The following is a 13,112-nucleotide window of genomic DNA, read 5'->3' on the forward strand; positions in this document are numbered from 1 at the left end:
CTACAGCACTCATTTGCTCTGGTATCTGTCATAATGACAGGTTTCAGAGTAGCAGCCGTGTTAGTCTGTATTCGCAAAAAGAAAAGGAGGACTTGTGGCACCTTAGAGACTAACAAATTATTTGAGCATAGTGAGCTGTAGCTCACAAAAGCTTATGCTCAAATAAATTTGTTAGTCTCTAAGGTGCCACAAGTCCTCCTTTTCTTTCTGGTATCTGTGTCTTCCTTGAGTTTGTTGAGTCATGGGTCTGATCCAGGTAGGGGTAAGAGGCATTTCCACAACCTTTTTATTAAGTTGTGCTTATAGACAGGTGTATTATAATAGGCGATAACTATCTGAAGTGTTCAAAAACCATAATGTGAGCTCTGAAATAAGGGCTTGATTTACTCCAAAACCACCTATTTATACTGATTTAGCAGTTCCTCTTGGTCTTTCTAGCTGGCAGCGCTAATATTTTCTTAAGCTGTTTCATCTGGACTCTATTGTTGCCAGATGATTTCTTATGTTTCTAATCTTTTGGGGTTGACCAGTCTGATACCTTTTCAGGTGTTCAGGGAGATGAGTGTTCTCCTGGCAAGGAAATGTTGGTATAACAGGAGTATTCTTATAACTACATCATTGGGATAACTGTAGGCTGGATACTTCATAACCTGTTAACATATGTGGTGTGAGACTCAACTGTCACACACTATCTATACTTTTGTTGGGTATATTCCTTGGGGTTATATAAGTTTCCAGTTTTGTTTAATTTTTGAGGAGTTCTTTCAGACTGATGAATGATCATCTGCATGGGGCATGAGAATATTAGGTTCCCAGTGGATTATGATGCATGGAATTCAGTTCTTTCTCCATTAGCAGCAACCTAAAATGAATTAAAACTTAAAATCATGCAAAGGATGTATGCAAGCTTTAGTGATACTTGGTGATGTGCTTCTTTCCAAGTAGTGTCAGAAATACAAAATAGATTAGGCTAAATGGAATTAATGAACTGGCCCTTTTCTGTAAATCTTTAAGCAAAATTAGTGCTCATGGAAAGAGCTGTATTGAGAGCCCAGGAGACTGAAGTATTTTATTTGCTGCAAGCCAGCATCAGCAGTGTGATTTTCTCAACTCTGCCTTCAACCTTATTCTGGCGGTAATACCTATTGGGTAAGAGAAGAGTTCAGTCTCTACACCCATTCAGTCCTTGTCCTCTGTGTTGATACTACCCACTAGGGTGTCAAACACTATTAGGATTTTGTGATTTGGACACCAGTCCACTTGAAAATGGATTGGTTTATTTACTTCACATGTGAACTTACCATTTACCTTTGGAGTCTACTTAGATTCAAATTCTGTGTTTGATCAGGGTCATCTTAGTCCCTAGGAGATGTGTATTCACATAATCAAACAAATACTAGTTTTGACAAAAATCTGTATGATTGTTCAGAAGTTGGGAGGTATTGTTAATATGGAGGAGGACCAGATAAATCTGGATGACATTGAATACTCGAGTAATATAAATGGGATGAAATTTAATAGTGCAAAGTACAAGGTCATGCATTTAGGGACTAACAACAAGAATTTCTGCTGTAAACTGGGGACTTATCAGTTGGAAGCAACAGAGGAGGAGAAAGACCAATGTGTATTGGTTGATCACAGGATGACTATGAGTTGCCAATGTGAAGCAGCCATGAAAAAGACTAATACAGTCCTAAGGTGCATCAGGCAAGGTATTTCCAATAGAGACAGGGAAGTGTTAGTTCCATTATACAAGGCACTTGTGAGACATCATCTGGAATACCATGTGCAATTCTGGTCTCTCATGTTTAAGAACAATGAATTCAAACTGGAACAGGTGCAGAGAAGGGCTACTAGGATGATCAGTGGAATGGAAAATCTACCTTATGAGAGGAGACTCAAAGAACTTGGTTTATTTAGCCTAACCAAGAGAAGGCTGAGGGAATATACGATTGCTCTCTATAAATACATCAGAGGGATAAATGCCAGGGAATGGGGAGGAGTTATTTAAGTTAAGCGCCAGTGTTGACACAAGACCAAATAGACGTAAACTGGCCATCAATAAATTTAGGCTTGAAATTAGATGATGGTTTCTAACCATCAGAGGAGTGAAGTTCTGGAACAGCCTTCCCAGAGGAGCAGCAGGGGCAAAAAACTTAACTGGCTTCAAGACTGAACTTGCTACGTGTATGGAGTGGATGGTATGATGAGACTGCCTACAGTGGCATTGGCTAGTAGCAAATATCTCCAACGGCTGGTGATGGGATGCTAGGTGGGCGAGGGCTCTAAGTTATTACAGAGAATTCTTTCCCATGTGTCTGGCTGTTGGGCCTTGCCTGGATGCTCAGGGCCTAAGTGATCGCCATATTTGGAGTCAGGAAGGAATTTTCTCCTGGGTCAGATTGGCAGAGACCCTGTGAGTTTTTCACCTTCCTCTGCAGCATGGGGCACAGGTCACTTTCAGGTTTAAACAAGCGTAAATGGTGGATTTTCTGTAACTTGAAGTCTTTAAATGACTATTTGAGGACTTCAGTAACTCAGCCAGAGGCTGTGGGTCTATTACAGGAGTGGGTGGGTAAGGTTCTGTTCCCTGCAATGTGGAGGAGGTCAGACTAAATGATCATGATGATCCGTTCTGGCCTTTAAAGTCTGAGTGTGTGTCTAAGAACCACCTCTGAACTGGAATTGCAGGTATACTTCTGGTGTGAACTGAAAGAGGTATCAGCAGACCCATGTGGGAAAACTTGCCCATGCCTGAACTAGGTTTGTTTTGTTTTTTAGTTGTCTAGTATTAATACTCATTTTCTACTGTAACTCTTGAGTTCACCTATCATTTTTAAAAGAGGCAGGGCATGCTAGATGTGTGGTTTATGTCTTAATTTTTCTGTCTCCAACAAAATGACATACGGAAACAAACCCACAATACAGGGGAACAGAGAAAAAGATATCTTATGTTCACTTTAACATGTCTGGACGACCCTCTGATTCTATGGTGATGAGCATTCTAAGAACCTACAGTAGTTAGGGATGAAGGGGGAGAGAAAGTTATCTTCAAGAGCTAATGGCAAAATTAATACATTATCTGACACTTGAGCAGCTATTCATTGAAATTTCACCATATTTTCTAAGCTGCATAATGACTGGAGGAAGACGTATCCCATCTGCCCCTGGCAGAATTTCAGCTTTTTATTCATAGGATTACTAGTAAGTTGTGTTTTAAATGAGACTTTTGTATTTTGTTTTTACTACTACTAACTCTGATTTCATTATGACCTGGGGCATTTTCTCCAATAAGTTATCTGCAACATCAGGGCTGGCTTAGGTATTTTTAGGGATTCCATTATTATAACAATTGTTCTTTCATGAGTTCTCTTCATCCTTTCCTTTCAGAATTGTTTGTACACATTTCAATGTAAATCCATTTTTTAAAAGAAAATCTGTCTCTCTGTAGTCTGTCTTTCCTTGTTGTGCTTATTTTGATGGAATTAATGCCTAAAGAAAGAATAGCAATGAAGAATAGATGGGACTGGGGAATCAAAACCAGAAAATGCTGCTCACGCTGCCAGATTTGAAAAATAAGTGGAGCAGTACAGTATGAACTGCATGTCACACTTCAAGTGTTAATAATTTTTGCATAATGATTCCTAGTCTTATGTTCAATTCAGGCTTATTAGCTTGTGGTAATATACTTTTATATTGAATGCAGTCATATTTCTGCTCATTTAAGCAATAAAATGCAAATTCAGCAGAAATAGTAAGTAGATTAACTATGGATGCTTATTGGTTTGCCCCAGAGATTGTTTTCCTGCATTACTTGGGCATAAAGCATTAGAATCTGTTTTTGCCTAAATTTTTCATTGCGCTAATAGTTTACAGTTTGAGTTAGCATGTTTCTTCTATAATGTTTCTAACATTTTCAATAGCATTTGTGAATCCAAATTTAGTTTGCTGACTTTGACTGTAAGATATGAGGACAGAGGGGGAAAAAGGCTGTTGTGACTAGAAAGAGCAGCTTGAGCAAGAGTTTGATATAATTAGGGGAAAATTGCTAGTTTTATAGCTATAGTATTTATATAATATAGCAATATAAATCAAAGCTTCCTTTGCCTTTTTTTATATTCAGTCACAACAGCATGTGAAATGTACTGAACAGCAGCTGGTATTCAAGTCATATAAGATATAATCATTAATGTCATAAGCAGGTTAAGCAAGTTGAATGGAAGGTAAAATCATATGTGAAGATGCAGCTATAGATTGTCTGACCATGAAACCTAAATTGCTAAATTCTAGTTCAAAATCCTTATTCCTTGTTTGGTCTATGAAAGTACCACTTAACTCTGCTCTTCCTTGCATTACTTTCGTAGGGGAGGTGGGAAAGCCATTAACCTTTTGACACAGGCCTATCTATTTTTGCCACCATTAGCATTAATATATTTTGTATTAGCATATTGTATTGCAGGGTGGTAGGGTCTTGGTTTTAAACAACTGATTATGGCATTTTGTTTTTGTTTCATTTTTGCTATTCTGTAGTTTGAGTACTCAAATATAGAGCAGGTATTTTGCACACTTCTACATGCTGCTTTGACAGTACAGTAACTCCTCACTTAACGTCATCCCAGCTAACGTTGTTTCGTTGTTTCTTTGCTGATCAATTAGAAAACATGCTCATTTAAAGTTGTGCAATGCTCCCTTATAATGTAGTTTGGCAGCCACCTGCTTTGTCCACTGCTTGCAGAAAGAACAGCCTGTTGGAGCTAGCTGGTAGGGGCTTGCAACCAGGGCGGACTGGCAGCCCCCCCATCAGCTCCCTTCACCCCTAAATTCCCTGTGCAGCAGCAGCCCAGCGGACTATCAATTGCCAGTAGTTCAGCTGTCCCACCCCCCACTGCCATGTGCTGCTCCTGCCTTGGAGCTGCTCCCAGGAGCCTCCTGCTTTCTGTGTGTGTGGGGCGGGTGGGGTGGGGAGGAAGAGGGGTGCTAATATCAGAGTGTCCCCCTTCCCTGCTCCTGCCACCCGCTCCTTTACCCCATCTCCACAGATTGGGGTGGGGGAAGATGACGACACAACAGGGCTCAGGATGGAGGGAGCTTGCTGGCAGCAGTTGCTGTCTCAACTTGCTGATCTAAAAGGCAGCATACTTAGAGTGGGGTCAGCATACTTAAAGGGGCAATGCCTCTCTCTCAAACACACGGTGTGTGTCTCTGTTTCTCTCTGCTCCCTCCCCTCCCTCCATTCATGCTGCCTTGTAGAGTGTGAGGCTACATTAATAACAATGTGTTAACCCTTGAGGGCTCAGCTGAATGCTAGTTCATCATTTAGCAGTAAGACATTCCCTGGGAACTATCCCACCCTCTTCCGCCCTGACTTCACCACCTCAACCAAGCTTCACAATCATCATTGCTGTGTACAGTATTAAATTGTTCGTTTAAAACTTATACTGTGTATATATGTGTGTGTGTATGTATATATGTGTATATATATATATATAATACACACACACACACACACAGAGAGAGAGAGAGAGTTAGTCTTTTGTCTGGTGAAAAAAATTTCCCTGGAGCCTAATCCTCTCTATTTACATTAATTCTTACAGGGAAATTGGATTTGCTTAACATTGTTTTGCTTAAAGTAACATTTTTCAGGAACATCACTACTACGTTAAGCAAGGAGTTACTGTATATTTAAGCTCCACAATCCTAGCTATATATTATTGCTCTATATAGTTACAGCTATAGCTGTATATCATTAAGGTAGGTGGAAAATATGCTGCCCATTCTTATGTAGTCTAAAGTTTTTCTGATACATTTTAACTTAATTTTAAAGGACTAATAAAAATTAGCCTAACCCTTATATGGCACATTTCATCATGTGAACTCAAAGCACTTTACAAAGTTGAGTAAAAATCAATGGTGATTTGGAATACTGAGGTAGAGAGAGCTCAAGGCCAAATTTTTCCAAAATTTGATCAATATTTGACACCTAGAGGCTGATCTTCAGAGATAAGACCTGATCATTCTGACTGAAGTCATTTGGGAGCTGTGGGTGCTCAACACCATTCTGAGATAAACTCTGTGTCTTAAGTTGGGCACCCAAAAATTAGTGATCATATAGGAAAGTTTTGGCATAAGTGGCTAGACCCAATGTCACTCACTGAATGAGTAGCAAATTTGGGAATAGAACCCAGATCTTCTGATTCCCCATGTGGTGCCCTGTCCACTGGATTATGCTTAAGGCTGCGATTTAGTCATGGGTATTTTTTAGTAAAAGTCATGTACAGATCATGGGCAATAAACAAATATTCATGGCCCATGACCTGTCCATGACCTTTACTGTAAATATTCCTGACTAAGTCTTAGCTGGGGGAGGCCTCCGGGGGGCCATTGCTCTGAGGGGCCTCTGCAGTGCTGCTGCTCTGGGGGACCCCCAGGGCCAGCCCCACTGGCCACAGTTCAGGCGGTCCTTGGGGCCAGCTGCACCTGCCACTGCTCATGCGTTTTCCTGGGGCCAGCAGCTGGTGCGGCTGGCTGTACGGCTGCTCCCCACCTGAGTAGCTGGCTCTGGGGTCAGCCACACTGGCTGCTGCAGAAGTCACAGCAGTCGCAGAAAATCACAGAATCCATTGTTTCCATGACCTCCGTAACAGACACGCAGCCTTAATATCCTAGCTTTTTGTGTTCATTAAAACTCATTAACCGCTAATGAAACCTGTTTTGTTGCAATTTTCATAGATCTTTTGAAAATTTGTATAGAGAAGATATATTTTGTCTTACAAAACAATGATACAGAACCATAGTCTCAGATATACAGTCATGAGCAAATGCCCTATGATTAAAAGTAAGCCAAAATGAAAATGGCATTCCTGCTGTATTAGCACTACTTCTCAGCAGCCTTCCCAGGAGTAGCTACAGTCACCAGGCAAATTGGATATGAAGTTTGCCAAGGAGCCAGATGTCTCCTCTGTAAGATTGTCTTCCACAGACTAGTTTCTGGTTTTGTAATTACAGTCCAAAGAGAAAATGTATGACTTACTTTTATGAAGGATTAGTTTACTGGAGTATGGATACACAATATCCCACAGTATATGATCATGAAAAGGTATCTTAGTAATTATTGTTTTTAAATTAAAGAGTAAATTTCTTGAATTATCATTCTTTGTCTGCCAAAATCTGTAACTGCTATACAGACCATCTGCACAGTAAGACACTCAATTATAACACTGATGTTATTGTACCAAAATGTTCTCTTAATTAAGTATCATTCTGTTTGTGATACTGTCTCTCTGATAATGCACAAAAGGTTAAACTCCAAAAGCTGATCACTTAAAAAAGTTGAGTGCAGTTGTTGTCCAGTACTTGTACAGTATTAATGAAGCATTTAAGAGATACAGGTTCTCGTGATCTGTGCAGGGAACTGGGAGCATGAAACTTCTGAGTTACAATCCCAACAGACCTTGACTCACCATGTGAATTTGGGCAAGCCACTTGAATTTCTCTACTTCTGTTTTCCCGTCTATAAAATGATTATAATACTTAGCTACCCAAGGCCCTGATTCAGCAAAGCACTTAAGCACATTATTGACTGTAAGCATGAGAGTACTGCCAGCCCTTAAAATTGAATATGTACTTTGCCCAACGTTGGTTATACAGAGATTGATTATTTACTTAGAGCAGATTCACTGCTGTTGTTCAGATGCTTTGTGCTGCTCTGGGGATGGAAAGCAGCCATAAACTCAGTTTACTAGGCTTAGAACTGCTTTGCATCACTGGAATGGCAAAAAGCAGCTGCAGTATGCTGGTGAATTTGGTCTGTAATGTTTTTAAAGCAATTTAAAGGTTAAAATGATGCTATATAAGTATTTATTTTAGTTGGATAGTACATTAGACAGTTTCATCAGTGAGAATGCATTTTAATTTCTGGAGTAAATAGGATATACACTCTAACAGCTAAGCCTGACATATCTGAGTTCCCTTTTGTTGTTAGGTGAGAAATGCTAGGTTTCTACAAGATTTCACTATTTTTCACTTTTGCTAAGCTTCCATATGTACATTTGTGGTCATATTTTGTAGAGTGGCTTAGAAAATCATAATTATTAGAATGTTCATTAATATGTAACATTTCTTGAAATCAGAAAGACATTTGAAAAAAAAATAACCATAGACATCATCTAAATAGATTATACCTACTAAGCTTACACTAAAAATATAAGCCCTGTCCACTGTCTCCAGTAGACGTGGTAATCGGGCTCTCTCCATAGTGAATTGTATATGTTTTATTACTTTGTTTTTGTGCCCAGAACTTCAGATTATCTTAATGTTGAAGAAATAAAAATAAGTAAATGAAATCTTGCTTATTCCCCTCTGTATGGAATAGGTCACATATCTTGCTGAAACATAAAAGTCCTTATTTACCACTTCTATACATCAGTTTTACACCATGAAATCACATTGGTGTAATGGAATGAGGAGTCAGTCCTCAAACCTGTAGTATCTCGTTTCTATGTATGTGTAGTAAATGTACATACAAAAATATATTACATTCAATATTTTAATAGTCCAGTTTCTGCTCCTTTACACTTATGCAACCCTATTAAAGTCATAGGGTCTATCTGGAGAGTTAATGTGTGGCAAGCTACTAAGCTACTTTGGTTTACTCATGTTTCAAATGGGAGTAGTTCAAAGAGCACTACAGAACTTTTAGTGCATGGTACCCGGGACCACACAACCAGTTTGTCGATGGCAAATTAGTGTGGTATAGATTTACATTCCAGCTTGCTTTGGACTAGTTCTTTGTATAGACAAGCCCATAGATGTTGCGTAAGTATAACAGTGAGTGGAATTTGATTTTGTGTGTGTGTGTGTGTGTGTGTGTGTGTGTGTGTGTGTAAAAATAATAAAAATGAATTTGAATGGCTGTTTAATTTAATTTTTAACTATGGACCAAATCTTCAAAATAGTATGTGTATAAGTACAATGACTGGGAGCAATTTATGTTAGCATGCAGTTTTGGCCTGTAAGTAGTAAAAGGTTATAGAAGTGTAAGGAGTAGTAAAAGGTTATAGGAGTGCAAGGAGCAGCTGGTAATTAGTAAATGGAGGGCATTACCTCTGTGAATTAAAGCTTTTAGAAATAAGAACCAATCAGCCTATTTTAGCTTGCTGATCTGTCCTGTCATGCCTTTTTTTCCCCTTTTTTTTGCACGTCTGCTGAATTTTTCTTAAATGTCTGTTTGAGCATTCAGTAATTTCTTTTGTCTTAATTCTCATCTCCTTTGAGTTAAAGACAGTGGGTGGTCTTAAAAAATTGTACTAGTTTGAAATGTCCCACATTTTACAGGGGCAATCCACGTTATAAAGACAGAGGATATCACGGGAATTGATACAATTTCTATCTTTTTTGAAAGATTCTAACATTTGCCCACAGTTTCATGGTTCCAGTGGGGTATAATAGCAAATATGAGGGGGTACACTGGTGCATTGTCTTCCATTGTAAACCACGGAGTGTGTAGGCCCACATTTGAATTGTGGGTGCTTCAGTATATGGGCATCCAACTGGAGACATCTTGGGCCTGATTTTCAGAAGCGATGATTCAACTTCAGTTGAAATCAGTGGTAGCTGCAGGTACATAATACTACTGAAACTCAGGTGATTATTGGGTTGGGTACCCAAAAATAGTGAACATTTCTGAAAATTTTGTCTTAACTTCTTGAGCCCAGTCCTGTATTCCTTGTACATACAAAACTCCTACTGGCTTTTGTTGGGAATTCAAAGACTTCAGGATTGGGCCCTAAATCTGTGTCTTTAGCTGGGATCTTTGCCAATCATGTTATGAAATAGAAATATGCTTTTTGTAATGAGTCATTAAGCAGAGTAAAACAGAGGTTTAGAATGTCAACATGCTCTATTCCTGTTAGATTAGTCTGTAACGTAAGTGCTTATGCATGCTTCGAGCCCTCCGTTCTCTTTCTGGGAGTTTCTGAGTGTATAAGGTATTCAGTCCTGCAGCCAATCCACATAGGGTATAATTAACTTACCCTTCTCTGACTAAATGTTAAAATGATGTAAAATTGTTCTTTACTAATTGTTTTTGTGTCATTTAAGTGAAACTCTAGTTATTTACATAATCTTTTAAATGTGATTAAAATATTTTGAGATAGGACTGATAAGTCATGTGTTTTGTGATATTTTACTAATCTTTATAAATGGACCTAGTTAGTTTCCCTTCTAATCTAAAACTAATTTGTTCCAGGAGCTCTTAGGTTTAGACTTTAATACGCTGGTTCAGTTTGTCTCTCCTCATGTCCAACTTTTATGAGAACCATGGAACTTAATTGTACTTCAGTAATCAGACTTACTCACCAAATAAATTACCCAGACTTTACAGAACTGTTATTATGAGATATTCACAAAATTAACCTTTTTTTATCCTATGCATTTTATCCTATGCGTTTTTTATCCTATTGCATTCTTCACTGAAAAATGAAACAATTTCTGAAATCTAGTTTGTAGAAATAATACAGGAACAGCGAAGTTTCAAAGTTGCAACTTTTTTTCTAATTGAGTGAATCGATTTTTTTTTAAATTCCTTTCAGGACATTTGAAACTACATGTAATGTCTCCCAGGGTTGAGATTATGCTCAAGTACCTGAAAAATAACAGATGCTGCTATGCTCTTCATAGCAGAGAATGGTGCTGTACACAGCCAGAAAACATCAGTGGAACATAACCCCAAGCAGCAAAATCATTGTTGAGATTGGCAAAAGAAAATTGTACTGTATTAGAGTCTATGGCTTTTCACATCTGCTAGGTTAGATCAGCAAGTACTGGCAACAGCCCATTCTGTAAATGGCCCAAATGTTTTCCTTCTGAGAATTTCACTTTAACTTAGTAAGCAAAATTTGTTCAAAATAGATAATATTGAGTGCTGAAATAAGTTACCACAAACTTTTAAACAAAAAACACTTGTGAAAACAAAGATTGCTTTCATTAATGTATTATTCACTTTTTAATTATTTGGACTGCAACACAGTAACTGTTTATATGTTTGTTTTAAAAGAGGTTTTCCTTTGTCCTAAAAGAAGTCCTGGTCCTTATTTTTCCTATTTTGTCTAGGTAGTAAAGAAAAAAAAATTCTTCCTCCCTGAGACAAATATGATAGAGCATCAAGTATGTATTTGCAAAGGTAAAGGTGGTATGACATTAATTATATTATATACATTAATTTATCCTATCTGAGGTTCAGTTTCTGGCTTGAGTGTATTATCTAGCAAATGGTATGGAGTTTTGGCACTGTTAATGCTAGTATAGTATCAGTACCAGTAAGTCTGAACTCTGATACAACAGGATGTATCCTTTGGTAACATTTATTAATTTATATGAAGTTATTAATTATTTCATGGCATGTTAATACTTCTCTTTTGGAAATAAATTGTACGTGCCATGTTTCCCTGGGAAACAAAATACTTAACCTTGCCATAACCTGTACCAGTTTCCAGGCAGCACAGATAATGAGATGTCACTTACAGCAACATAAAAGTGCCTCTGAATATTGGGAATCCAGTCCTCTGTCTGGCTTGTGGGATGTAAGGAAGGATTTATTAAATGAATAAAAGGTTCATTAATAAAGAAAAATCTCCTTTAATGCCCACATAATCCAATTAATAAATGTTTTGGAAGATAGTGGTCCATTCATTTTACTGTTTCGTGAGGAAATGTTGTGCAATACACAACCAGAAATGCAGGTGGAATTACAAGAAGCATACAATGTACTCGTGAAAGCACAAACAAAAAGACCAGCTGCTCAGAGACAGAAAATGTACTTCCTAAAGTGCTGATCTGTTAAGCTCACAGTAGCATTAGAAAACTGTAATGGCCAGAAATGATACTCCATTAATACTAAGATGATATCAATTTATCATCTAAGCATTTCACAACCATGTTAAATCTGGAACTAATACTGTTAGTATTATAGTTTTTCTTTCGCTAACACTAGTTGAATGCAAGTAGCAAACGTATCATAACGTGCCCATTACAGCTCAGTAAAAGCTCTTCCAGCATTCCGGTGTAAATGCCAACTTTGAAGGTTTAAAATTCAATCAGGAAATATTTCTCTGATTTGGAATGCAAGTTCTCAACTTAAGAGCAAATTTTCTTTCCTCAAATTAAGGCAACTATTTCAGATGACTGGTATGTGGTCACTCCCAGACCACTTAATGTGTGTTTCACACAAACATCTCGTACGCAGACTAGAACAACTCCTTGAGGGTTACACAATTACTCCACTGAACACTCAGCTAGGGTCAAACTCTCAACCAGGTGTCGAACCAGCTTCTTAAGTTGTGTGCGCACATTTTGAGATATGTACATGCAAAACCCAAATTTGTGTGCATAAACAGGAACTTAAACTTGAAAATTAGAAGGACAGCTCTCCAATTAACATAGGAAATGTACTGCCTACCGGAAGGCCTGCCAAGAGAGTATAGAGAAGTGATGTCAGGGTTCCCTCCTCACTCTGAACTCTGGGGTACAGATGTGGGGACCCGCATGAAAGACCCCCTAAGCTTATTTCTACCGGCTTAGGTTAAAAGCTTCCCCAAGGCACAAATTCTTCCTTGTTCTTGGGCGGTATTGCTGCCACCACCAAGTGACTTAGACAAAGATTAAGGAAAAGGACCACTTGGAGTTCCTGTTTCCCTAAAATATCCCCCCAAACCCCTTCACCCCCTTTCCTGGGGAGGCTTGAGAATAATATACCAAATAAACAGATAAACAAGGTGAGCAGAGACCAGATCCTTGGGTTTTTAGGACACTAAAAACAATCAGGTTCTTAAAAGCAGAATATTATTATAAAGAAAAAAGTAAAAGAAGCACCTCTGTAAAATCAGGATGGAAGGTAATTTTACAGGGTAATAAGATTTAAAACACAGAGGATTCCCCTCTAGGCAAAACTTTAAAGTTACAAAACACAGGAATAAACCTCCCTCTTAGCATAGGGAATATTCACAAGCTAAAACAAAAGATAATCTAACACATTTCCTTGCTTTACTTACAATTTTTGTAAACTTAGATGCTTATTTCAGGTAGGGTTTTAGAAGCGGTTTTTTCCTGCCTGGTCC

The 13,112-nt window shown here is 38.3% G+C and overlaps 1 protein-coding gene across 21 annotated transcripts in view; it reads left to right on the forward strand.

The window, feature by feature from the left end:
• KDM4C (lysine demethylase 4C) overlaps window positions 1-13,112 on the forward strand; it is a 440,364-nt gene that overhangs the window by 273,047 nt on the left and 154,205 nt on the right. For 15 of the 21 annotated variants that reach the window (XR_012159108.1, XM_073345318.1, XM_073345317.1 and 12 more), the window contains one exon: window positions 11,114-11,179. The exons of 3 other annotated variants lie outside the window; for them this stretch is intronic. Coding sequence is in view for 17 of the 18 variants with exons in the window: in XM_073345318.1 (XP_073201419.1) it covers window positions 11,114-11,179 (66 nt within the window). In the remaining variant the exon portion in view is untranslated. Of the gene's footprint in view, window positions 1-11,109; window positions 11,180-13,112 lie in introns of all 21 variants that reach the window. 3 more of the 21 variants (XM_073345329.1, XM_073345330.1, XM_073345328.1) reach the window with 3 other exon arrangements.

Source organism: Lepidochelys kempii, chromosome 5, assembly GCF_965140265.1.
Source record: "Lepidochelys kempii isolate rLepKem1 chromosome 5, rLepKem1.hap2, whole genome shotgun sequence".
Taxonomy (NCBI): Eukaryota; Metazoa; Chordata; order Testudines; family Cheloniidae; genus Lepidochelys; species Lepidochelys kempii.